The sequence below is a fragment of the Notamacropus eugenii genome, chromosome 1 (assembly GCF_028372415.1).
Source record: "Notamacropus eugenii isolate mMacEug1 chromosome 1, mMacEug1.pri_v2, whole genome shotgun sequence".
NCBI lineage: Eukaryota > Metazoa > Chordata > Mammalia > Diprotodontia > Macropodidae > Notamacropus > Notamacropus eugenii.
In genome coordinates, this window is record NC_092872.1 from 447,866,366 (window position 1) to 447,894,074 (window position 27,709).

The 27,709-nt window shown below is 39.9% G+C and overlaps 1 protein-coding gene across 6 annotated transcripts in view; it reads right to left on the reverse strand.

Moving 5' to 3' along the window:
* MAPKAP1 (MAPK associated protein 1) overlaps positions 1 to 27,709 on the reverse strand; it is a 340,916-nt gene that overhangs the window by 15,596 nt on the left and 297,611 nt on the right. For all 6 annotated transcript variants that reach the window (XM_072631929.1, XM_072631927.1, XM_072631931.1 and 3 more), the window contains one exon: positions 23,983 to 24,120. In XM_072631929.1, coding sequence (XP_072488030.1) covers positions 23,983 to 24,120 — 138 coding nt within the window. The remainder of the gene's footprint in view (positions 1 to 23,982; positions 24,121 to 27,709) is intronic.

The following is a 27,709-nucleotide window of genomic DNA, read 5'->3' on the forward strand; positions in this document are numbered from 1 at the left end:
CTAGAGTCCCAGATATCAGCTCCTGTGTGAACTGGGATAAGTCACTTAACATCTCTGAGTTTCAGTTTCCTCTAACACTGTTTTCTAAGATTCTAGATTCAAAGGCCCCTCTGAGATGTAACACTCTCTGGCCTAAGGTTTTTTCCAGTCTTGACATTTCATGATCTATTCCCTAACATTCTATGATTATAAGAACCAAAACAGGTATCTGGATTGGTCTGTGATCACTATTGACTGGGATAATGATTCAACTTGTTGAATTCATCCTACCCCCCACACCTCAGTCCTATGAAATATGTGGCAGGATTTCAATTTTATTTTTTAGAAGACAGCACTAGGAAGTGATAGGAAGGGAGCGGGGATAGGGGAAGGTAGGAAAGCTGACAGTGTTGTGGGTGGGTGGGGGAAGTCTGTGCTAATGGACTGTAGTGTGGCCACCACCTAATACACTGATGATGCTCCCCAGTCTCTGGCTTCCCTGCTCACATCCCCCAATTAGTATTCACCTGGGACCCCCATCTGAAAAACAATGGAAACTGACAGAAATAATGGAGAAATGTGCCCAACTCTCACCATGCCTCTCTTATACCTGTGATTTATTTGCTCTTTCTAGATCCAACATTCACACAGCTGACAGAAGCAAAATGTAGAACTTTATTTCAAGTACTTATTTGGGGATTTTAAAGAGTCAGCCCTTTTACCGACAATTACAGAGCAATAGATGTCAATAACAGTGTTATATACTATGAAATAGGAAGCAAAAAACCATCAGTCACCAGGGATGTCCCCCTCTGCTCTCCCTCCTTGCCCTCATGGAGAAATTCAGAGAGACAACCACAGAGTTCATAAATACAGGTATAATCCACCTACTGTCATTAACTGGTACCATAGAAGTAAAACATTAAAGGTAACAGCGTTAGAAGAGGCAGTCAGTTCCAGAGGAGCAATGTTCACCCATGCTGAGAGGTAATGGGGCAAACAGGTTAGTGCTCACAAGAGTTGATACTACATGGGCTCAAGTGCTTGGGTCGGATCGCTGCTGATCATTCCATTTACATCTTGGCTGACTGATATTCCTGGCTAATTTTAAGCAACACAGTGGAAAAAACAGAGTCTTGTAGTCAGGAGAGCCGTTTCCCAAGTTTTGGCTTCTTTTTCTGTAAAATTGGGATAGTAAAACCTAACTCTGTAGGGTTATTGGGATGAGTGTATTTTGTACACTTTTAAGTGTTGGAGAAATGGGTGCCATTAGTATAACGTATTACTGCAAAAGAAATGTCTGGGGCAATGCTATGTGAGTCTGCTTGCACAAATCAGGATCAGCAGTAGTGTTCTGACCTGGTCTCTTTTGGCCAGTTCCCAAAATGATCTTCCTAATGCAAAAATCAGAGTATGTCTGTGCCTTAGTCAAAGCCCTTTAATGGCTTCCAACTGTCCTCAAGATAAAACGCAAACTCTTATCCTGATATTCAAGGCCTTCCAAACCTGGCTCCAACTTACCTTTCTAGTTTATTTCATCCTATTCTCTTTACACGTATTGTACGCTATTCATCACAGACTACTAGCTAGTCCTTGACCTTGTTCAGCTGTCTCCTGCTTCTGTCTATCACATGAGAAATGTATTCCCTTCCTTATCTCCGCCTGTTGAGATCTCTCCTTTCCTTGAAGACTCCAATCTAGTGTTATCTCTTCCTCCATGAACACCCCAGCTGAAAGTGATCTCAAATTTCCTGGAGTATCACATAACACCCTACACCTTGGTATATGGTATATTTATTTGTGTCCCTGTCTTATAACTTCCTCTGCTTGTCCCCACTAGATTGTATGAATTTCCAAGGGAGGAACTGTCATTTTTCATTTGTATTCGATCAATGAGTAAGTACAATGGCTGGTACATAGTTGATTCTTAGTAAATGTTCATGAAATTGAACACGCTTTGTGTTGAGAGTGTGGTCACTCTCAAAATTCCTCTGTAGTCACACGCTGTTGACAGACAACCTTGGGACAACTCCGTTTGAAGCCAAAACCTTATGGACAAAGATAATCTACCAGAACTCATTCTTCAATGACTAAGATATTTCCACCTCAACATACACACCCCACCTCAATGATTCTCAACCCCATTTGTCATTGTTCCAATCCGATGCTGTTTCCCACTGACCTGTCCTTTATTCCCTTTGCCCTAAATTCCACACTGCCTCCCCCATCCCCAAAGCTAACCAGCCCTTTCACTGTGCTCTCTGGTATCCCTGCCTGAATGGTAACAAACTAGCTTTCATCTTATATTATTAAACATTTTCATTTTATTTTCCAGCACTAGTTGCACTTTTACTTATACCCTATGACTTCCTGGTCATGGTGTGGAGAAGAGCTGGAATATTTCTCACGGTCACTTCTAGAATCTTCTTCTACCACTACCACTCAGTAACCTCTCCTTATCTGAGCTTCATTACAAACACGCACACACACAGACACAGACACACACATACCCCTCTCACCCAATCAAGACTTTGGTAGCTATCGTCTAGAGACCTCTAAGATACTCTCCTTCGTCAATGAGTTCAGTGTTTGCTTCTCCTGCCCTCATAGTAAGGACTTCAACTGATACTCTCTCAAACACCCTAAACTTCCCAATTTCCCAGCTTACTTATTTGCCAAGACTTATGCTTCCAACTCAGAGTTACATACGGAGATGGTCATACCTCTGATGTTGCTAACACCCCTAAGTGTTCCACATTCACGTTCACGAAATTCCTTTATCTGATTGATCATAGTCTCTTGTCCTTCTACCTCTCCCTCTGCCTTGTGACTTCAAACCTTGTTCTTCATCTTTATCACACAACCTTCAATCCTTTGACCCCTCAGTTCTTTCCCAGACCACCACCCTTGCACTATCTATACTGTCCTCCCTTCCCCATTCTGACCGCTTGGTAAATCACTGCAAACCTACACTGTCCTCTTCTCTTTGTCCCTTCAGCCTTTCAAAGATCCTCCCCCGCCAAAACCCAGCAAAGGCAAACCTTTGCCTCTACTTATATGATTCTGCACAATGGTGGAGAAAATCATGAGTCCACTATAAGTTTATGTTACATAATCTCAACTGAGACTCATGGTGGCAAGGCAATCCTTTCATGCTGTCCTAAATGATTATGCTACTCACCAAAACGTTTCTTTTAGGCCTTTTCATCTATCCTCAAACTTTTCATACACAATTTTCTCTCCCCTTATTTTCTGGGCTGAGGACTCTGACTCACATGTCACTGAGCTCCCTCTTTCTCCTTCTTCCATTCCTTAGATGTCTTTTGTCACTATTTCCTCCTTTACTTCTGTTTCACAGGAAGTGGCCCTTCTCTTTTCTGAGACAAACCCCTCTACATCCTCGAGTGATACTGTTCCACCCCAGTGTCTCCAACAGACTGTCTCGTTGATTATTCCTACCCCCACTTATCTTCAATCTATCTCTGCTAGCTACTTTCCTGTTTACAAATATGCCCATGTCTTGCCTGTCCTCAAAAAACTTTCATTGCATCCATTCATCCATCTACCCATACTATCTTAGATCTCCTCCTGTTTATGGCTAAACTCCTTGAGAGGTCTATCTATAATAGGTGCTGTTGGGGTTGGAAGCTCAATTCCGTGTGGACAGTCTCGGGCGAGTAAAGGTGGGAACTTCTAAATCTTAGAGCTCTCACAAGACCCCCCCAGGAAACAGCTGGGAATCGAGGTGAAGCGAGCTATCTCGTGTATTTCTGCCTCTTCCCGTGAGAAACGTGATGGGAGAGAGATCTCCCCGCCCTCGAGATTGTCCCGGATCTGGGCACACTATTGTTATCTAACAGCACGGTATTTAGATGCAAACTATGCGACTGGAGAGTTAAGTAGGATCAGGGAAGCCTGAAAGCTCTCTTAGCATGTGAGGAGCCAAAGAGGACACAAGGCTCCGCTTTTCCTCTTCTCCTTCTCTCCCCTCCCCCTCTCTCCCCGCTTGTACTTCTACTTCCAATCTCTTATTGTAAGATCTTTGCCTCCTTGGGAGATTCTCTTTCCCTCCTAAGGAAGAATCCCCTGCACTTGTAACCGAGACCCTGAAATAAAGCTCAACCCTTGTTCGACTCTGGAACGTCCTTTCTCTCATACGAGCATCCGGTCTGGCCAACCGAAGACCTCAGGAGGTGAGGTAAGAAGACTCGGGTAGCCCTCAGGCCTCTAGGCCTGGCAAGGTGCCTCTTTCCTTTCCCTTCCTTTTTAATTCTTTGCAGTCTGGATTCTGACCTCATCACTGAAGCTGCTCTCTCCACAGTTACTAATGATCTCTTAACTGCCAAATCTAAAGGCCTGTTCTCTAATCAATAGTGATTTAGAGCAACTTTTCATATGACTCTAGATAGCTTTGATTTCTTCTTCTGAAAATTGCCTGTTATATACCTTGATTTATCAATTGGGGGAATGGCTCTTATTTTTATAAATTTGACTCAGTTCTATACTCAGTATATATTTGAGGAATAAGGCTTTTATCAGAGAAACTTGCTAAAGAAATTTTGATATTACTTAATTGTTTATGGTACTTTTTTTTTTTTTAGCATAATGTAAGTTCCCTGATTATCTCTTTTAATCAGGTCTATTTTTACTTTTGCTCTGTCTGAGATCATGATTGCTACTACCCCTGTCTTTTTTTACCTCAGTTAAAACATATTAGATTCTGCTCCAGCCTAAAGGCCTTTTTTCAGTCATCCTCCTTGACCTCTCTGTAGCCTTTAACATTATCACCCTCTTTTTTGTAATATTTTGTTCTCTCTGTTTTCAGGATACTTCTCTTGTTCTTCTACTAGTCTGACCACTTCTGTTTTCTTTGTTAGGTCTTCATCTAGGTCATGCCCATTAATCATGTGTGTCTCCCAAGGGTCTATCCTGGGCCCTTTTCTTTCCTTTACACTATTTCATTTTGTGATCTCATTAGTTCCTATGTATTTACTTATCATCTCCATTCTGATGATTCTTACATTTTCTTATCCAGCCCTAATGTCTCTGCTAACCTAGAGTCTCACCTCTCCAACCGCCTTTTGGACAGCTTGCCCTGAATGTCCTGTGGACATCTTAAATTCAACACGTCCAAAACTGAATTTAATATCTACTGGCACCACCCCCCTTCCTAACTTTCTCATTGTCAAGGGCACCACCATCTTCCCAGTCACCTAGGCTTACAACCTAGGTGTTGTCCTTGACCCTTCATCGTCTCTTACCTCCTCACAGCCTCCCCCTCAACCCTTCCCCCCCATACTCAATCAGTTGTCAAATCTTACCATTTTTACCTTTGAATCATCTCTCATATATGCCCATCTCTCTTCTCTGACATTGTCACCATCCTGATTATAAGCCCTCATTATCTCCTATTTGGTACCTAGAACAGTACTTGGCACATAATATGCACTTAAATGTTTGTTTACTGATGGATGCTTAAATACTCTACTGCTTGGTCTCCTTGTCTCAAGTCTCTCTACTCCAATCCCTACTCCATTCAGCTGTCAAGGTGATCTTTTAAAAATACAGATGTCAGCAAGTCACCTTCCTACTCAATAAATTCCAGGGGCTCCCTATTATCTCCAAGACCAAATATAAAATCTTCTGTGTGGCTTTTAAAGCCATTCATAAAATGCTCACATTTTCACTGGTTGTCCTCCATGTCTGGAATTCTCACCCTTCAAGACTCACTAACTTCCTGCAAGAAGTCTTTCCCAGTCCTCTTTAATCTTAGTGTCTTACCTTGGAGAATGCCCCCAGTAGAACTTGTATATGTCTCATCTGTACACAGTTGTTTGCATGTTGTCTCCCCATTAGATTCTGAGCCCCTTGAGAGCAGGGACTGTATTTTGCTTTTCTTTATATGTTTAGCACTTAGCACAGTGCCTGGTACACAGTAGGTATGCAATAAATGTTTGTTGACTGACTGAACTGGGTTGTGTCTTCAAGTGGACAGTTTTATTATCTAGTAATAACAGATAAATCATTTGAATTCATACTTGTATAACTGAATTAAGAAAATATGTGAAAGCTCAAAAAGTTAATTGTCTCCCTGCCAGAAAGGAAAAAAAAAATCTTAATTGGTTATCACAAGAATGACTAATTTATACAGCATAGTAAATTCATGCCAGAAGCACACGGAGGGAAGGAATGCCTTTGTGTTGCAAGTTCAGTTTGGTAAATATTTATTAAGCATCTACAAAGCTACACATGAAACAGATCTGACCCCCAAGGAACTTATAAGTCTGGAGGAAATGCGCTTCTCTGGAGAATGACTGGTTGTCACTTTTCCACATATTATCCATTAGCAGGAGCTTTCCTCCTTACAGAATGGTCATCATCTCTGGCCTTACTTTATTTGTTCCCCTGGCCTCTGGCTGTCACCTTCTTCTTGTTCAGGGCAACTGTGAGGAAGCTGATGGGATAAGGCTCAGCAGTTACAGACTCTGGGAATGCCAGAGCTACAAGGGACATTAAGAACACTCAGTTCAAACTTTATCTAAAAAGGAATTCTTCCCAAGATGTCCCCCATCAGACTGCCATATGGGGACCTTAAACTGGGCTGGTGGAAAGCGCAACAGAAGACTCTAGGACTACCAAAGGATTTAGAGCTGGAAGAGATCTTGAGATCTCCTCTGGAGATTTAGTATGGTCTTCTCATTTTATGGATGAATAATCTGAGGCACCAGGAGAGATAAAGTTAAGTGCCCAAGGTCACAGAAATAATAAGGGGACTGAACTGGGTTTTGAACCCAGATTTTCTTCTTCTAAATCCAGTGCTCTTTTCATGAGTTCATCCACCTTTTTAATCTCTGGACACTTTGCTCTTAATTTAGCTCAAGATCCTAACTACACTTCTCCCTCTACCCCCAAATCTCTTGCACCAATCCCATCCCACTCTCTCTGCTTACACAAGTATCATCCTAATACAGGCCTTCATCACCTTTCATTTAGCCTCCTAACTGGGTTCCATATTTCACATGTAAGTCTTCTTCAGTCCATCATCTACATAACTGCCAAAGTGATTTTCCCAAAGCACAGGTCTGATCATGTTACTCTCTACTCAATATTAACCACAGTATTTTCCTCTAACTTTTAGGGTCAAATACAAGAGGAATTTGTATTCTACAGTTCAACTAAAATGGTCTTCTTGCTCATTCTTGTAGCTAGGTGGAACAGTGGAAAGAGCACTTGGTTTGGTTTCAGGAAGACCTTGGTAGCTATAGAATCCTGGCTGGCTAAGTCACTTAACCTGTTTGCCTCAGTTTCCTCAGCTCTAAAATGGGGACAGTACTCTATCTCCCAGAGTGGTTGTGAAGATCAAATGAGTTAGTATTTGCAAATGCTTAGCATGGTGCCTGGCACATGGTAGGCCTTTAATCCTTCCTCTCTCCCTCGCTTCTTCCCTTCCTATGACTTGAACATACTTTCTTCACTTTCACCTCCTCACCTTTCTGTTTTCCTTCAAAGCTCAGCTCGAATACTACAATCCATGCAAGGCCTTTTCTAACCTGTCAGCTGCTACACTCTCACCAATTACCATGTATTTATTGAGTATGTACTTGGTACATAGTTGTATAGGTACATGTCTTCCCTGATAGAATGTAAGCTCCTCGAAGGTAGAGATTTTCACTTTTTGTCTCTGTATCCCCAGGGCTTAATACAAATAATACTTAATAAATGTTTGTTGACTAGCTGGCTCTTTTGACTTCCACATCACATTAATAGTTTATATCAATGGTTTCTGACTCTGTTTTCACCTTGCAATTCAGAATTCACTGAAGAGAAATATGCTTAGGGATTTTTCACCTGTGCCAATCTTCCATCAATTATAGAGAGGATCCTGTTTGTGGAAGTAAAGGAATACTCCCAGGGAGGAAGGATTTCTACTATCTGGCAGGATTCAGCTTCTTCAGCCTGATTTTGCACTGCTTCCCCTCCCCATTTATACCACCCTGTTACGCAAGACTAGATCTGCACCCTGAGTACCTCCTGTTTTCTCTTATGTCCTTGCCTTTGCACTCTTTCTTACTTCTGTTTACAATACTCCCTTCCATCTCTGATCTCACAGTAACTCTCTGACCCTTGTTGTATAATTATTTGTGTATATATCATATTCTCTTCAATTCAACAAACTCTTACTAGTGGCTACTGTGGAGAAGATCCTGTGCTCAGTGTTGAGGGTGTAAGGATGGAAAATGACCAATTCTGCTTTGAAGATGCTTAAAAGATAATGAAAGGTGGGAAATAATGAAAGGTGGAGAAACAGCATATAAACATACTAAGTAAGTAAAGTCCCCTGGAACCTTAGCCAGGAAGGTACTGGTTTAATGCAACAAGCAACTGGATGACTTTTAGCAAAACCAGTATTTAAGTGATAAGGCTCTCAAACTTTATATATGTAGAGAAAACTCCTTCATCAGGTATTCTTATCTCTGGTTATTCAACGCAGATGTAACATGAATTTAGTCTAGACCCACTCCAAGACATTTTGCACATGACTGCCAAAATAATCTTCCAAATGCACAACTCTTTTCAGGAGGATAATAACTCGGGTGTGCAGGCACAACCAGGTCACACTATGGATACCTATGGTCTTTACATTCGGTGTTCTAAGGTCCCTTCCAGATCTAATATTCTGTGAGATCTGGCTTGGTGGTGACCATGCTTTCCTGAACCTCTGGCCTTTCAGGGATAGGTCTTATCCCTATCCCTAACTTCATGCCTGCTGGGCCTAATATATGGACAGCCTAAGGAGGAATGGAGCAGTCCTAGCCAGCGTAGTAATAGCAAATGTAACATTAAAAGGCATCATACCTGTTTGAAGAGCATATCCACTTTTAGACCTCAAAATTACAATCTGGATTTGCAAAAATGCATTTGTGTCTACAGTTTTTCAAAGCAAAATGAAATGGTCTCAAGAGACAATGAAGTGTAACACTTTTGCAATAACTAATTAGCACTACCAATGTCAGGACAGACACTGGCACTCCTGCCCTGTAATTTATCTTTTGCAATATGAATTCTAACTAAAAAGAGTGGCTTTTGACCAATTCAGTTCAAGTTGCTATTCTTGCAGGACCTGGCACCATAGATCCAAGTAACAGGACAAGGAGAGGTTTGGGGGCATCTGAAGAGCTATTGCCCACTAGTGTCTTAGTCATGCCAAAAGTAGGAGTAGAATTTCCAAAGCATGAGAGGTGGAAGAGAATTCAATCCAACACATTTTTTGAGTGCCTGTGGCATGGTGGAAAGAGCGCTGGAATGAGGGTGAGATGACTTCAAATCTCTGAACCTCAGCTTGTTGGCTTGTTAGCTCTGTGGCCACAGGCAAATCATCTGACTTCTCTCCAAAGACTGTTTCCACCCTGTGAGTTGAGACTGCTAATCTTAGTACTTCTTCCCTACCTCCTTTATTGTTTGGCAAGTGCTTGGTTACCCTGCCCTGTACTACACAGATTAGTACCACAACATCTACAGAACACTGCACAAATTGCAAAATAATTTCTATCTGGATTTTCTCATTTGAGCCTTACAGCAACTCCATCAGATAGAGTGCAAGCATTATTATTGTTTTTGTGAGTTGTTGTGGGCAACAAAATTCACTGCCTGGTGGCCTATCCTCCATGGACTTGGTCAGGCTGGTCCTTGGACAGACAAGCAGGCCACTGTTGGCTCTGTGCCTTAAGATTTAATGTTGGTAAGATTTGCTATGACATCTCTAAAGAATCCAAGATCTTTGTACCTGGATTAGATATCAGAGGAAGCTGTGGGTGGGAGTTATTTATTTACTTTTGAAAGACAATTTAGGGTTTGGTAGGGATTAAAGGAAAACAGGTTTTTCTATCATTTCTCCCCACCTGTGAGAGCCCCTTTTAGAACAGATCTTTTTTGGGAGGGAATGCTCTTTGTTTCCTTTCCTCTCCCTCTCTCAGGTCAATCTCCCTAATAATCTGTTATGTTCCCTCATGATACTGAAATCAGGCTGATAAGAATTAGAAGAAATGATGAACAAAAGAGAGGAAAATGCAAATGAATGCAAATTTTCTATTATACCTTTTGTCATTATGAGCCCATAAGGCCTGAGTCAACAATAAAGTGACAAAAATAGCTGGAAGAAGCTTTCTTTCTAAGGAAGGAAAAAATTGTCTTTCCAAGTTCAGGTCTGACTCAAGTGAGTTCCTATTGTCACAAAGACCTAACTTATCCTGACCCCAGGAAGTCTTACCTGTTTATTACGAACTATGAAGGAAAAAAATGTCTTAAAATAATTTAATAAAAATGTCCTAATCTTCCCCCTAAACTCTTACTGTGGGGTAGTAGTGACCCTGGGATTACAGGGGTTCCTGCCTGGGGAATACAAGTTCCAAGCACATCCATCTAACATGGAAAGGCTTTATTTAAGTTGCAGTTCAGGGACAGACACACAGTCTTTCCTAAGGACCAATACAGCTCAGTTCAAAAGTCTCATCACAGAAGGTGTGATCACAAGGGAATGAGTTTATTTTTATTTTGCTCATAGCAGCTCAGAAAGTCCATCTATTGAGACCTGGAGGGGCTATGATCGGTATTGGTGGAGGAAATGCATTTATTTATCCGGATCCTTGAGGAATTTAAGTTTTAAAAACACTATACAACTTTAGCTCAACCAGTTTTTCAAAGTTAACATGGAAATTGTTAAAAAACTTCTTTATATGATACCTGAGCATCTCAGTAGACCTTGATTTTGCCATCACAGAGGTGTCAGTATCCATCCTCCTGGAATTTCTGTTAGGTGGGGGCCCCCCAAATAAACACATCTAACTATTTCAGAAACAATTTCATCTTCTGATATGCATTTTGTCAATAAAACTACTATCTCACTTTCCTCTAGAGCTTCTGACTCTGTGATGCTATCAGGACAAATGATATTATCCCCTCTTTCAGGGGAAGAAAATGAGGCTCCAAGAAGTCAAATTCATGGTCACAAGGCTAGCAAGTGTCACTCCCTGAACTGCTTCCTCTTTTTACTCTACTGTGTTGCCCTTTTCTCAGTGATATAAAAATGCATGCACTATTCCCACCTATCCTGTCCTAAATGGTAACTTCCATGGTATATTTTGGATGACATGATTTTTCTTTTCCAGGTAATATTAAACCATTTCCAGCTCCTTCACCAAACCTGGCCCTCTGTGACCTCCCCAGAGGTGAACAGAAAAGGTAATAGCAGACTCATGAAACTGGAAGGAAACTTAGAGAACACCCAGTCTAATTCATGCATTTTACAGAGAAGCCAAGAGGTGCTCTTGCAGTCCAGCAGGGGGAAGAGCACAGCATGTAATGTGTAAGAGCTAGAAGGGACAACAGAGATCATCTGGTCCAATTTTCTGATTTACAACTGAGGAAACAGAGGCTTAGGAGGCCACACATCTGACCCCTGGTACAATAAGGCATCTTATAAGGTTTATAGACTTAGTCAGGTGTCCAGGAATCAGAGGTCGTTCAAGTGGCATCACTAGCCCCCATTTGAATTTATTAAATGACTACTCATGGCAATGAATATTCTTGCATGGCTGGAGCTATCCCCAAATTTATGGAGCACGCTCTTTGGCCCCTTGATGGAGGGAAGAGAGTGTGTGACCTAGGAACCAGGTGCCCATTAAGAGAGAGTACATCAAACCAGGCATAACTGTATGGCATTCTCTGTGGAATAGATAATATGATGAAACCTGGGGGGTGACTACACTGCTCTGTGATATGACAGGCCCCATAAAAAAATGACAATCTTTTTTTATGACATAACATATTGTCTTGAATATAGTCTATTCTCCTCTAATGAGATCTCTTTGGATGTAAATAATAACACACATATATTAAGCAAGACAATGTAATATAATGGAATAAGTGTTGGATTCGGAGATGGGAAAGACCTGAGGCTGAATCCTGTCCCTGACACAGAGTTCCTATGTGATCGTGGGCAAGTCATTGAATTTCTTTCAATCTCAGTTTCTCTTTCAACAAAATGGGGATAATAATATATATTCCTCACAGGGGTGCCATAAAGACCAAATTACACAGTGTATATAAAAGTGCTTTGTAAATCATCAATCACTATGTAATTGTCAACTACTGCCATTGTTATTATTATTATCATAACAGATCAGAGGCTGCCTTCAAGTAAAGGCCTTATTCCTTAAAACGAGAACTGAGAAATTTAGCATATAGGCATATACTAAAATAACTGTATGAAATTATTACATTAAAACAGTTTACTGTGAATATTTTCTTTCACCATTTCAAATCAAAAAGAGATGGTTTATTCATTTTTATCATTACTGCTCTTTGAATCACTTTCGTTGCCATCTCCTTCTTCCTGATCGTCGCACAATATGTCACCTTTATAAGAGCATGATTCGTGGCTGTGCTCTGGTTTTCTATAAGCTGGGAGGAAGCTGAAAGCTTTCTAGGACAAAAGAGTGGCCTGGATTCAGGCAAGTACTGTATTTAATGACATGTTATAGCCTCAGGCTCCTCGGGAAAAAGACAGGGCAAAGGAGCAGAAAGAACCCTGGATCTGAGTCTGGGCCCCACCTTTTACCAGCTGTGCAATCTTGGGAAAGTCAGTTTCTTCACTGTCAAATGAAGTGGCTGAACCAGGTGGTGTAGAAGACAGAACACTGGTTTTGGCTTTGAGGCTGAATCCTGCGCTGCTACTCAGTGTTGGTTTAAACTTGGACAAGACTCTTTTTCTCTCTAAGCTTATTTACTCATCTATAAAAAGAGACTAGATGGTCTCAGCAAGCTTGAACTCCCAAGAGCTTCCTAGGTCAGTTGGCCGTCTCAAGCCAATTTTCTCTCAGTAAAATGGGGGATGAGAAAACTTGCACTGTGCCCCTCACAGGGCTGTAAGTCTGAATGCACCACAGAAATGGCAGTCGCTGCTGCTCTTATTCTTGTTCTAGGACTCTGAAACAGCCCACTATGCTGGCTTGGGATGGAGTCATGTAAGCTGTTACAACCTTTGTCCTTTTTTAGATCCTCAGAGTGTTTTTCTCCTCTTGGAATCTCTGAAAACCGAGGCAGACTCTCCAGTTTCCGGAAACCTTCTCACCAGCAGCCCCCTTGTTTTGGAAGGAGACGATAAATAAATCAAAATGCACTAAGCACGGCTTCCACATGGCAATCGCCTTCTTCATTGCATGTGCCCCTCATCAATCATACTATTGTCTGCTTGAAAGGCGAGCCTTGTAAATGTCATATCCACTCAAGCCCAAGGAGAGGCAAATCAAAATGCAGCAAGGAGTTTTAATTGGATAGTGTAATTAAACTAAAAAAACCCCAGCAGACTCCCTTTGACAGGATAGATGAAGACCCCTTTTAATAGGGCTACGGAACATATTTGTTAAAAGGATGAGGCAATGCACGACTTCTGATTGTGCTCCAGAGTGCTCTTATGAAAAGGCGATTCAATAACGGAGTATTTAATAAGTTAAGGCCAGTTCTATTCCGCACTCAAGCAGCATTTACTGTATACCATCTTCAATATTTGAAATGGGTTTGTGTTAGGGTAGGAAAAAAATTTACTCTCCTTTGATTAAAAAAAAAAAGAGAGAGAGCGAGCATACACATATGCTATAGGAAAATACAAATTCCAAAATACAAACTTCCTTAATACACAAAGAAGGGTTGGCAGTAGTGTGTTAGGAGTTAGAAGGCCTGGGTCTGTGTCCTGGCTCTGCTACTTACTGGCCGTGAGACTTTGGACAAATCATTTCACCTCTGTGGGTCAAAGTTTTATTGATACAATGAAGGGTTATAGCTATGGATCTCTAAGGATTCTTTCCAGCTCTAAATCTGATGTCCTAAGGTTTGTCCAGTGTTAATTTTCCATGTTCTAAGGTTTCTTCCTCCTATAACATTTTATACACTAAAGGTGTTTGCTGGCACTACCATTCTTTGTTTTAATTTCACATAAAGGTGAAAGAGAATTTAGTTTAGAGTCAGAAAACTTGGGTTCAGATCCAGGATCAGCTACTCACTGGCTGCATCATCCTAGGCAAATCACTTAAATCCTCTGGGCCTCAGCGTCCTCATCTGTAAAATAAAGAGGCTGATTTCTAAGACCTCTTGGGCTCTAAGTCCTAGAAGCCTGATACAGTAGGTCTCTTCCACTTCTAACAATCTCTATTTTAGATTCTCTCGTCCTGTATTCCATGGTCCCTGCTACCACTGTGAATCAGGAGCAACAGTTCTCATTCTATACCACCACAGGGTCACCCCAGTAACTGATCACTGGGATCCAAATGGGACTTCAGGCTTGTATTTCAACCTTTTGCATATTTTGTCTCAAAACCTTTCTGATCTATGTCCAAAACTTAGAGCTGTTTTAACCAACAGTAAGCAATATCTATTTTCATGTTTTTTTCTTTTCTGCATAGAGAAACAGAAGTGTACATATGCAAAGGAAAAAAGAACAACAATAACCTATCCTCAAGAGTGTACCTGGAACCAAATAGCTGGTTACCCCCTCTACCCCACGACCATGCCACCTGCCAGGCTCATGTGGACATTTCCTGCCAAGGATGCGACCTGTGCAGTGAGGGAGGAAGAAAAGGTGGAAATGACAGGCAACAAGGCATATACTGTGTCATTCAGAGTTCCACAGGAATAAAACCTAATCAGCCCTGTCCACTCTGACACACACACACACATACACACACAAACACGTGCGCACGCATAGTGTCTTCTTTCAGAGGTTCTTCCCAACATGAATAAAACACTAACATTGAAGTGACTAACAATCACAGGCACTCACAGTCTGCTGTAAATAAATATATAGGAGACACTTTGGTGTGATAAAAACAATCTAACATTTGAATACGAGTCCCCCCAAATTCAAATTCTATGGTCTTTCTTCTATACCACCAGGGTTCAGGTCCCAGCTTCAATGCTTATTAGCAACAAATCCTATCTCCATAGATTTTCAAAATTCATGAAGCACCTTCTTCCCCACAGAAGGTATTATCACCTTCCATTTTATGGATGATGAAACTAAATGGTAGAAAGTTTATGTGACTTGCCTACAGTCACAAAGTGAGTGCCAAAGATGGTATCTGAACTCAGGGCTCTTGACTTTTAAGTTCAATGCTCTTTTCATTCCATCATGCTAAGTTTGAGTCCCAGTTTTGATATGAGAGCTATGTGAAAACAAAACAAAACACTCACTTCTCTGAACCTCAGTTTCTTCTAAAAAGATGATGATAATCCTCATACTCATCTCCTAATATAACTCATGGGGCTGTTGTGAGTAGAGTCCTTTGTAAATCATAAAAATGCTACATAAATGGCACTTGTTATTAGAGGTCATTTTATAAATGGGTGATAACTGTGCACTGAGGTAGCCTGTGCCCCTACATGATGGGGAAGGGGAAGATTTTGTCCTGTGGTGGAATTAGATATCCCTGGTCCCAATCATCTAGAGGGCATCTAAGAAATTGGAGAAGGGGGAAAAGTAGGAGGAAATAATATACCATCTTGTCAATCATCAAATACACACAGACACACTGACACACACACACACAGCTGTGCCATTGTGGCACAATTCTGGCAAATCCACACTGAAACTCTGCAAGGATATTGCAAGAGATTCTCTGTCATCTCAGGATCAAGCTGGATAAATTCAGAGAGGCTGATCACTAGGCTGGCCATAGGGTGATGAATTTCCAGCCACAGTAACTCACAAAGACCACCTACTAAGATGAAATGGAACTGAGATCTGTGTTAGCAGAGGGGCACGATATTGACAGAATCTCTGACTGATGAAGTGGGTATGTATGTACATATATAAAACATTAAAATTGACAGAGCAGTTTAAACTCTGCGAAGGGCTTTCTTTGCAGCAACCCTGTGAGGTATAAAGTGCAAGAACTGCCATTTCCATTTTACAGATGAGGAAAAGAAGGAAAAGGACTTGTCCAAGGTCACCACAAATCCAGTTCTCCCCACTCCAAAACCAAAGTGTTGTTCCTCACTCTATATTCTCTTCAGAATCTATATATAAAATACTTTCTTATTTAAACAAAATTTTGATACTTGTTTTAGTTATACCTTGATTTTTCTTAAGTATCAAGCACTATTATGACACTTGCCCACACTCCCACAATGAAGCTCTGTGTGTAAGCCTTTGACCATTCTAGGGCCAGGAATCAGTTTTTCACATATAACACTGAAGTTACATCACATGTGGAAACTTGGTACCAAATTATAACATCCAACCCCCTCTTGGCTTAAATACACCAAGGCATTACAGCCATCTATTTGGCCACCACTTATGGCCAGTATGAATTCTGCAGGAAAAGCTATTTTCATGCACATGTGGAATTCAATGGCAAGCCTGCCTTGTGTACTGGCATCAATCAATGTGTGGCCGTCACTGGCAGCTCTCAACAGTAAGGCAGGTTCAAAGGTCATGGGATAAAGAAAAAGCCAAGCTCAGGTTCAGCTCTAATATCTCCTCACTGGAAGTCTTGCAGAAGTGCCCCTCCTGTGTTAGCCTGGCTTTCATTAATCTTCTTGCCATCTTCTTTAACTAGCCATGCAGAACCGCTCGATAGCAAGACGTATAATGGGGAAGGCCCTGTGCCTATTACCAGGTTAACATTCTGTTAAGCCCCAGTATAACAATGGAATGGGGACCAGAGAAATCTTCCATGGTGGGGGGTGCAAACCAGGCAATTCAATTATAGCTCGGACATACCTGGTTATTTCTGACCTATAAAAAAATGAAAAGGCTTTTGTGTTTAAGCTGGCTTTGCTATGAAAGAAATCTACTACCCTCCCCCCTGAAAACAATAGTGAGCTTTTCTATATAAAACAAATCAATGTGGACAAATCATTACTCAGTGGCTTTAATTTAATTAGCAAATTAGATCCACTACTTTACAGATCTTTGTCAAGTACTTAGGAAAAGGAAGCTTCACTTTAAGCTCTAGGGCAGGTGGCTCCTTCCCAAGGCTCATTTCTTCTTCTTTCTATCTTAAGCCCACCTTTAGCAGTTCACATGGATCATCACTACAACTGAAAATAGGATGTTGATCTGAATGGTGCTTAAGAGATGGAGTACTGGTCCGTGTGGTCAGGAGACTGTGATTGAATCCTGAGTCTAATACTTGCCTTGTGAATTTGGGGAAATCACTTTCCCTGTCTGGGTTCCTGTTTCTTCATCTTTAAAATGGGGATAATAGTCCTTACATTACCTAATTCATAAAATTACTTATATGGGAAAAATACTTTGTAACGTATGAATGGGATTTATTTTCATTAATAGAGATATCTGATCTAGTCTAATGTCCTCATTTTATGGATCAGGAAGCTGAACTCCAGAAAGGTTAAATGAGCCAAAGGTCAAATAGGTGTTTAAGTATCAGGGCTGAATTCTGAAGCCAGATTTCCTGACTCTGCTGCAACGAAATCATTTCTACAGTCTCCCTTAAGAGATCACATGTAACTCTCACTTCTTTAAAAGGCCATGTGCTAGTCTGACCCTTGCCTTTGACAGGCCTCATGCAGTGTCCTGTCTGGTTAGGGGTATTAGACTTTTGGAAGAACATGGACAAACTAAAATATGTTTCATTAGAGGGTGACTACAGTCACCAGGATGGGACTAACAGATGGTCATGCCAGATGAGGTCCAGAAGAAGAAACTGTAGAAGTCCATCAAGGAGAAGAGAAGATGTGGTGGTGGGATGATGGGTATCTTCACATATTTTGAAATACTGCCATGGGGAAGAAGGATTAAACTTGTTTCATTGGGCCTTAAAGAGCCACTCATGGGTAGAAGTTACAGGGAGGGAGCCTAATCTTGGAAAGAACTTCCTAACAATTAATGAATGAACAGAATGGACTGCCTCAAGAGATAGAGAGAGTCTTGTCATCAGAAGAGACACTATTCTCTTCATGTAGAGATCAAATGATCCATTGTTACAAATACTACAGAACAGTTGTGTCAAACTCACATAAAAACAGGGGTCATGAAACCATAAATAGTGATCCCCTACAATGCATATTGACTTGTTTTAAAATGTAATATTACATTTTAATATTTAATTACATTTAATATTACATGTAAAATGTAATATCTGTAATATTTTGTTGGATTCTTATTTATTTTGTTAAATATTTCCCAAATACATTTTAATCTGGTTCAGATTAAACTCAGCAGTGCTGTGGGTCAAGCAGTGTGTGTTTGTCACATCTCCTATGGAGGGAAATTTCTGATCCACATGGGTTTGGACTACATGATCTCTGAGGGACCATAATATAGCCTCAGTCAAGTCATCTCTCTTCTTTGGGCATTCCTCTGATCCTCTGTAAAATGATGTTGCTCGACTACACATTTTTAAAAGTTTTCTTTAAGCTTTAACATTCTGTGTTACATGTTCCAAGATGTTCTAAAAGTCCCTAACAACTCTGACATTCTATTGTCTAAGGTCCTTTAAAGTTCTAATATTATACGTTTAATATTCTATTTTCTAATATTCTATCACTTGATAGTCTAAGATTCTTTCAAGGTCAAGTGTCTATGAAAATCTTTTCTAGCTCTTAGATTCTAGGATTCTACAGACACACCAGTCTCTCAAGCCCCTTCTGAATGCTAGCACAGTTTAGAGCAGAGAAGCTTTATTCTTGGTCCAAAAACATAACTGGCATTAACAGAATCAGATTTCATTTAAATTACACTATTGCAAGAGAATATAATCATATTACACCTATTATGCTGCTTCCTTAAGATGTTATATTATGTATACTTAATTGAGATACAAGACTCTTTTCAGCTATAAAAATGACAGCTACTTTATTAAGGTTTAAATCTTATTTCTTAATGATAGAATTCTTCCTTTCAGGACTCAAAATCTGCAGAATTTTCTATGATAAAACCCTAACTCTGCTTGACTATAACTAGCTCTTTAAATAATGCCAAATGGAGTCTAATGGGGATTAGCTGAAAGGAAAGGCCATTGGCTTTTGAGGTGAAGTTGAAATAACCTATCCTTAAAAAAAAAAATTTAAAAAAATCACATAAAAATATGTTGTTGTTTTTAATTTTAAAAGCACACAGCCTGTATTGCTGCACAGTGTCGTGGAAAGAACACAGGAAATGAGGTCAGGAGAGCTGAGAAAAAATTTCAGCTCTGATCCTTACTAGCTGTGTCACCTTGGGCAAAACTGCTTTTGCCTTCTCAGCCTTGTTTTCTTCATTTTTTTTTTTAAAGTGAGTGACTAATATTTCTATTCACTAATTCATGAAATTAGGTTTGGGCTTTGGAAAATTATGAAGCACTAAAGAAATATGCTCCACTGTCATCCAAGAAATATTAAAATAAGGCAGCCAAGACCTCTAGCATATGGAGTGGATCTTCCATGGAGGCTTTTAGGAAAAATAAGGATGAAAAATGCACAGGATGAGAGGGTACAGAGATGTTCCAACTGGTACTAGACAAGCTACTAACAGGAAAGGAAGAGAAATGGGAGCTGATATCCTTTTTATTATTGCCTGTCAATACTTCAAAGACTTGTGATTTGGTGAGTGTGTGTGAATGCCTTCCACCAATCTAGACTGCAAAACAAGTATAACTTAAATTTCTAGAGGGTTGTATGAGGCTCAGGGAAGTGTTAGAAACAGGATCAGAAGCCAGGTCTTCTAGACTCCCAGAGTTTAGAATCAACACATGATGTCATAGTACCCCTCTCATTATTTTTATATAACAATGAAAAGAACTCAGTGGCCAGTTAAAATTTCACTGAGTTCTAAGAAGAATTGCTTCCATTCCTCTGGGTTTATCACTGTCACATTCCCCAGTGCTCTTATCTGGAAGATGAAGGGGGAGGACTAGAAGATCTCTACGATTAGTACAAGTTTTTATAGGTTAGGCCTTAAGAGTCTATGTTCTAGGGTCTCTTTCAATTATAACATTCTATGTGTCTATGAGGGTTGTAAAACCAAGATGGGAAACTACAGTCTCCAATGCTAACGAGAGTTTGGTCGTTTAGTCTCAATTCTATATTGGGATAGGAAGAATTTCTCCCCTAGTTCCTTAAAGAGTTCATTTCAATATGCAAAAATTTAAAAAAGCAACATGTCTATTTTGTTGTGGAGTTCCAGTCCCTTTTTCACCCACAGGGGCTGGACCATAAATCTTCCTTTGGTGAACATGACCTAATACTGAGAACTTGATGTTAAAAAAGGGTGAAAGCTGGACAATGGCTACTGATGAAGTATGGCTGCAGGGTCTCAGTCTTTCCCATACCACAGAGGTATGTCATTATGTGTTTCATTGCCAGCAGTCTGCTCATAGGGTGAAGTAATAGGATCACAGGATTTAGAGCTGGGAGAGACCTCAGAGATCAACTAGCTTACTATATTTCATAAATGAAGACTCAGGCGCAGGAAGATAAGGTGACTTGCCCAAAGTGACATAGCAAGGAACATATAGAACTGAGATTCTAGTCCAATACTATCCTGCTTTTCCTTGACCTTCATCTAATCCAGCCTTCTCATTTTACAGATGAGGAAACAGAAGTCAAGAGGGAAGACATAGACTTTATTAAGGGTGCACACAGGCAGTATTCTGATTCTAAATCCATTGTTCTTTTCCCAGTCCCAGTCCACAATCACAGAATCTGATTTGGAAAGGACTTGAAGGGTCATCTAGTTTAACCTATGCCCGAGGTGGGATTCCCTGTAAAACATCCGTGACAAGCAGACACTGAGCCATTTTTTGATGAATGCTCAGTCTACCTGCCAAGTCTATCATTCAGAGACTTCTGGAATATGAAGCTAATAAAAAAAGGGTCGTTTTGCTTACAGTATCCACCAGAATGGCCTGGCAACAATTTTCTGGACAAGCAATATAGACTGGTCCCCTTAGAAGGTTCTTCCGTCATTTGTTTTTTTGTTTAAAGATTTTCCAAACTTGTCACACGACAGAGAAGAGCTTCATCATCTTCCCAACACTAATGCCAACAAAAATATGACTATTTCATAAAGAGCTCAGGGTATTTTCACAATTGCCTTATTCCTGTTCTGGCTTCAGCAAGACTAGGAGGCAGCATACTTAGGATGCAAGAGATAAAAACAGGGAAAAGAAAATATATTGCAGAACTCAAAAATCTTATCTATTTTCAGCCTGTGTCTTCACAATAATTCATTCAAGGAGGCTCCAAGAATAATTTTTGATGTAAACTCAGCTACGAACATACATCACTGAGCTGATAAGAATCACAGACTAAACTTATGAAATATAGTGAGGTTCATTCCTTTCTTGGTGTTAAAATAACTTTTTTCTAAGGTTCAACAGATACAAAAGATAAAAAAGGGTTATCATTAATCCTCAAAAAAGTTCCCATAAATTCATTCAGTGGGCTGATGATGGTTTGAAGATGAACTTTTTAGATTTATTCACTGAATTAGTTTGATAAAAATACTAGAAGCCATAAAATAAAATACACCACACAGCATATAACCTGATTGGTTTAGATGTCTTTCTGTTTTGGTGTGATATAAAATAATTCATTCTGAAACTATTGATTTACAAACTCCCACCTCATCTAATAAAGCATTGGAGTGATGGCAGGTAGTATGGCATGGTGGACTTAGGAATCAGGAAGAATTGAGCTAAGTTCAGACCCAGCTCTGACATCAATTGGACATATGACTGTGGGCAAATCACAACATCTCCCTGAGCCTGATTCTTTCTCAGCTGTGAGAAGACAATAGGCTTAGATGAGATGATCGGTAAGATCTCTTCTAGTTTTAGTGTACTTCATGTGAATTTTTCTCCAATCTTCTGCAGGTCTGGTATTTCACCAGTGAACATGATCTTCCTGATAGGGAAGAGAGTCTTCATGAGTTACTGTGGCCAAAGAACTTCCAAACAAACCCATGTCCTTGTGGACAATCTTTTGGTGATGAGCTCCCCAATGCTTAGCTAGATAGGTTGTCAGACATTCATCCAATGTAGGGCTTGTTGGTAGATCTGGCCTTGAAGGTGTCCAGCGGGGCAGGACTTGCTGGCACTTGTGCTCTAACAGCTCAGGAGCCTACTGAAGTTCCATTACATACTATGGTCAATTTACCGAAAATGTAAGTCTATTAAATATGCCCTTCTTGTGGAAATGAAATGACAATATGATCTCATTATGCATGGTATATACTCTTTGCTCATCATCTCTAATCTTTCTGCCTTCACCCAAAACTGCTGCTGGATGAGAAGGGGTAAAATACACCCCCAAACCTGGCATAGTTTTACAGAAAAGTAAGAGAGGCCTCACAATGTAGTCGAAAAAGATCACTGACCTTGGTGTCAGGCAACCTGGATTTGAAACATAGTTCTGATTCTTACTACTTCTGTGAGTTTTGGGCAAGTCACTTACTTTCTTTGAGCCTCAGTTTCCTAATTTGAAAAAGGAGGGGGTCTGCAGAGATGAACTCTTAAGTCTGACTCCTTCCAGACATAAATCCTATAATCTTAAATAATTTAAGTTCCCTGAACCTTAGCTTTATTATCTGTAAAATGGAAATGTTAACTTACAAATTCTATTTCATATGGATAATGTGGGGTGAGTGCTTTGTATACCATGACATACTACAGAAATGGGAGCTATTATTATTTTAAAATGCTCCAAATGTCTTATTTTAAAGTACTTTAAAAAAGTCCTGGTAAGATAAGAGAAGTACATTTTTAAAAATTTGATTAAAAGAATAAAACAGGGTCACTAGCCTGAAGAGATTAGGCAGAAAGCTACCTGTAAGGCTGCCTACATTTTCTTATGTTGCCTAAAGAACTGTCATATATTACAAAATGGATAGAGATCTGGGACACATGGCAAACAATCTCTGACTGTCATTTCTTACCTTTTCTTTTGAGGATGTAATTCGTTATAATATTCTTTGTCAGGAAGACCTGCTATTAGAAGGTCTGGGAGTTGAGTCCTGGGTCTGCCACTAACTTGCTATGTGACTCTGGGTGAGTCACTTGGCCTCTTGATTTTGGTTTCCTTTTCAATAAAATTAGAACACTGGACTAGATATTCTCCAAGGGAGTGGACCCCTGGGGGGCTGTGCAAGGGATGTGTAAAACTATATGAAGAACCAGAGCTAAGGCTAAAACTTTAATTATTTCAATTAGACTTCGGTAAACTATAATCTTGAAAGCACGAGCCACCTCACAAAACTCTTTAGTATGTAATAAAGTAGCAAATGTAACTTCTACAGATGGAATGTCCTGCACATTTGTGCACTGCTATGTAAAAACTGTATGCTGATACTGTTATGATTAATACAGATTAACTTGAAAGTTTTACTGAATTCACAGTAGTTTTTTTGCCATGTCTCTCCTCAGTCAATGGAATCCAATAGGAACTACTAGGATGTGAAGCTCTAGGGACTTTTCTGATGTTAAAAGGAGGTCTTCAAACTCAAAACTATTGGGAACTACTGCGCTTTAACTCTGATGTTCTTTGTTCTAAAGTGATCCTCTTGGTTCTAACAGCCTTGTCTTCCAGCTCTAACATTCTATGATCCTGTGATGATATCAAACATGTTCTAAACAGTTCCATAACTGTCTGTCCGTCTATCTATACCTACCTACCTACCTACCTACCAGCAAACAGTATGGCTGACTTCCTAAGTCAGAACACCAAGTATGGGATGCTACTGAATCATGAAATGGCAACGACTCTGCTCACCTGACTTTACTTAGTGGGTCTGACTAAAATTCCTAATGAAGTATGTTGAAAAACAGAGAGAACATGGGCCTATCAGCTCTTGGCATTATAACATGCTCTGGCTGGAGGGAAAGAAGTGCTTTGCAACATATTAAACACATTGAAGGAAGAAAGGACATGGTGCTCATATATTCTCTTGGCACCCAGCACACACAGAAAGAGGAAGAGCGAGAGAAGGATATAAATAAAGGATTGCCTTACTTGGGCTTTTTTCTTCAGCAAGGTCACAGGCACACAGCAGGTCAGAATCAATCGAAATGGGCTTCTGCTTAATCCAGAACTTTGTGCTGGCCTTTTGGTTAGTGACAGGGTCTATCTCCACTTTATCTCCAGAGATACCTTTAAATTAGAAGAGAGAGACAAACCAATGGCAGCAGACTGCGTGAACAACATCATAGTAGCTGTTTCATACTCTTTAAGCACTTCAATTAGTATAGCAGCAGTAGGAGTAATAGTTCACAATTACTGAGATTCTGATTTAGAGTCAGAAGACCTGGGTTCAAATCCTACTTCCATGGATGGCTAGCTTTGTGATCATGGCAAGCTACTTCTCCTTTCTGGGTCTTAGCGTCCTTCTTCTAGTTGGAATATTCCATTGACAGGACTCCAGTTCTTTCTAGCTCTGATACGCTATGATTCTACAGTCTTTCCATTTATCAGTCTGGTTTTCTGAGGCAAAGCACTGAGAACATTGTTTATTTGTGTATGTTGCCTTAGACACATAACTAGGTGTAAAACACCAGGGAATAATATGCAACAGAGCCTTTAGGGACGGGATTGAAAAATGTTAATATTACCCCTTCAGATTTGATTTCCAAAGCTGTGAAAGGCAGGCTATACAGCAGTCTGGGATTAAAGGAGTAGGAAAGACGTGCACACTAGGGCTACAAAGCATCCTGAGATAATCGCTGAAATTTATAGCAATCATTCTTCCAGTATCGCAAAGGAATATATGCTCAGAGAGAAATATATGACCTATGCCAGGCTCTCTCTTTTTCTCACTCGTTGAAAATTACAGGATTTGTCTGTTGACGGAGTGAGACAAAACCTTCCATGTACCTTCCAGAGTGGGACCCATATGGAGCCTTTAAGTAATTGCATTTTGAGGTCAGAGGATAAAGGTCAAGGTCAGTGTGAGGGGAAAAAAGTAGAAGTAATTAAAATAATAAAATGGGCATGTTGCAGCACAAAAGACAAATCACACCAGTCTATTTCACGTGAGGGCTTTTGTTTGTAACACTTTAGAAGTCTAGGCAGGTCTGGAGTGAAGTGTGAGAAAACTTCATTTTCAACAATGAATCTAGCGTGAATGAATAAGAATGGCTTAATTAAAAAATCTACCATTTTCTGACAGCAAATTTAGCCCAATACAAGTGAATACTGAAGACTCATATTCATACATTTCTATCTTCTTTCATCATAAGCACCAAACTATCACTAGTCAAAGGCAGAAGACTTTCGCCTGAAGAATTATAATTAAAATGATTCCTGTGTTTTCTTTTCAATAAACACCACATTAATGGGTTAATGGCTGCTTAACCCTGGCCATTACTGTGAGGGGTTCCAGAAAAGGTGATCTATAAGGATTTTTAAATTAATTAGTCAAAAGCCAGAATCTGTCATTAGACCTATTTCGGGTACACTATATTTTATTTAGGCAGAACATCATGAGTGCCAATGATTCAGAAAGGGAAGGCCTCAATTTTAGGAGAGTAAAAAATAAGTTGGAAGACCAATATCATTACTTTTCACTTCAAAAAGATGGCAACTCCCCAGTTTTCCTTTTTCTTTGCTAATGATTGTTTAAGATCTGGACCTTTTTCTGTGGTTCCCAGAAAGAAAAGCATTTAAGCTCAGTATATTGATTGTGAGGTTTTTTTTTTTATTTTGACATTTATAAAAGTTGTGACACAAAGTGCTACAAAAATAAATGCAGATACATCTTATGAGGAAATAAACCCTACATCCCACATTCCTTTATTGGGGTATGGGAGAGATGGGGGAGGGCAAAGAATGAAAAAAAATGATTGCTGGAGATATATTTTAAAATTTTTGTCTTATGGCCCTGTACCTCCTGAAGCTACAGTCAGTCAATATTGTTAATGTACCTTGTTAATTTGATAGGATTTGTCAGGTAACTCCACTGGAAAATTATATAAACCTGTTCCAGATGAACAGATGATAGTGACATGAATTAAAGTGATAGAACAATAGTAGAATATAAACTAGAAATGACATCCAAAGTGGCTGTTGATTTATTGCCATACTGAGTTTGGTTCTGGGCTTCCATGTATATTAGTGCTACAAATCTGGGTCCATTTAGCAGAGAGATGCTCGTACATACATCACTGGCTCCTGTTCCAAGCGAAGGTCACTCTCTGTTGCATCAATCTTTTCAACAGAGCCTACTTCACAAAGCCTCGAGTTTTCCCAGCCATCTCAGATGTACCACATTCTCCTTCTCTTTCATCTTTCTTTTATCATGTAAAGTACACTTTAACTTCTATTATTTTTATCTGCAAATTGTTACTGTAGAGTTCATCCATTATGTTCCATATCGCAGCATCAACTGCCTTAGCTCCCACACCAGCACATGAATTCTTTTCCCCATGATGCCCCTTTGCAGCATTATTCTAGTAATAGTATGAATGACAATAATAATATATTTGAGTTTGAACTACATCATAGGAACATAGAGTTGAAGGAAAACTTGGACACATCATCTACTCCAACTATGGTCTTAAGGATAAGGAAAAAATGAGGCAAAAGAAGAGAGAAAGCCAAGGTTCCATGGGGAGTAACTATCAGGGCTGGGATTTGGATCCAGGTATTGATTCCAAGGCTCTTTTTTAACCACTAAGGTCTTTTTCTGTTCCCAAAGCTATGATCCCTAGAATTTGTTGCATTTATCAATTTAGGGTCTACAAAGGGCTTTCCTCACAATATTCCTGTGACACAGGTAGTACAAATAACATCAATCCTATTTTACAGATGAGAAAATTGAGGCTCAGCAAAGACTTGCCTAGGTGGCATAGTAGAAACACGCAAATAACATATTTCCTATGATCTTTTTCTTATACCAAGTTGCATTTCCAATAATTCACATCTACGATCTCATACTCCTTGGGTTATGAGGGAAAATGAGGTTCATAAACATCAGTTTAGCACTCATTGAATGCTAGTGCTCGAAAGGACCCTCCAATTCACTTACTTTGCATATGAACAAACCATAGAAGGTAACTGACTTATCCAAGGTCACACAAGTAGAACCTGCTGCAGTGGGGACTAAAGCCCATCTATGAATACTGACTCCACTCTTCTTTCTACAATGTCAAACCCTAAAAGCTGTGAAGAAATAGCTTCCTATTTTTACCTGAACATAAGAGACATAAAAGTATTTCATTTGAGATCAGGTTGGACATAGTGGCATGTATTTTTAAAAATAGTTGTGCTAGCATGTTGGTGTATGTCTAATTGCTGCTACAGGGGAGGTAGAGACAGGTGTGATGTCTGAGCTCTGCAGTTGTGAACTTCAGTGTGCTAAGCTGATCAGGTGTCTGGCATCAATATGGTAAGTCCCTTAGGGTGAACTGGGGGTCTAAGTAGGCCTGAGCTAACCTTGGTCTGAGTGGTTGCTATACTTCTAGACTGGGAAAGATGAGGAGATGCACCCTCTTAAAGGAAAAGTATGTCAGTTCAGTTAAAAAAAATCACACCATGTTTCCTCACTGGCTATTTGTTTTGCTATTTTAGAAATGTTGAATTTTAAGTTTCCGGCTGACTTGTAACCAGCAGGAACCCCTAATATTTAAGTTTTAAATTTCTCTGATCTCTAAGCTTGCTGTTTGGAAGGTAACGAATGACCTGTAAGCATTTCAATGCTGTGGAACTACCAATTAAAGGAACCCTTCAGGTGAATCCTTTTGTG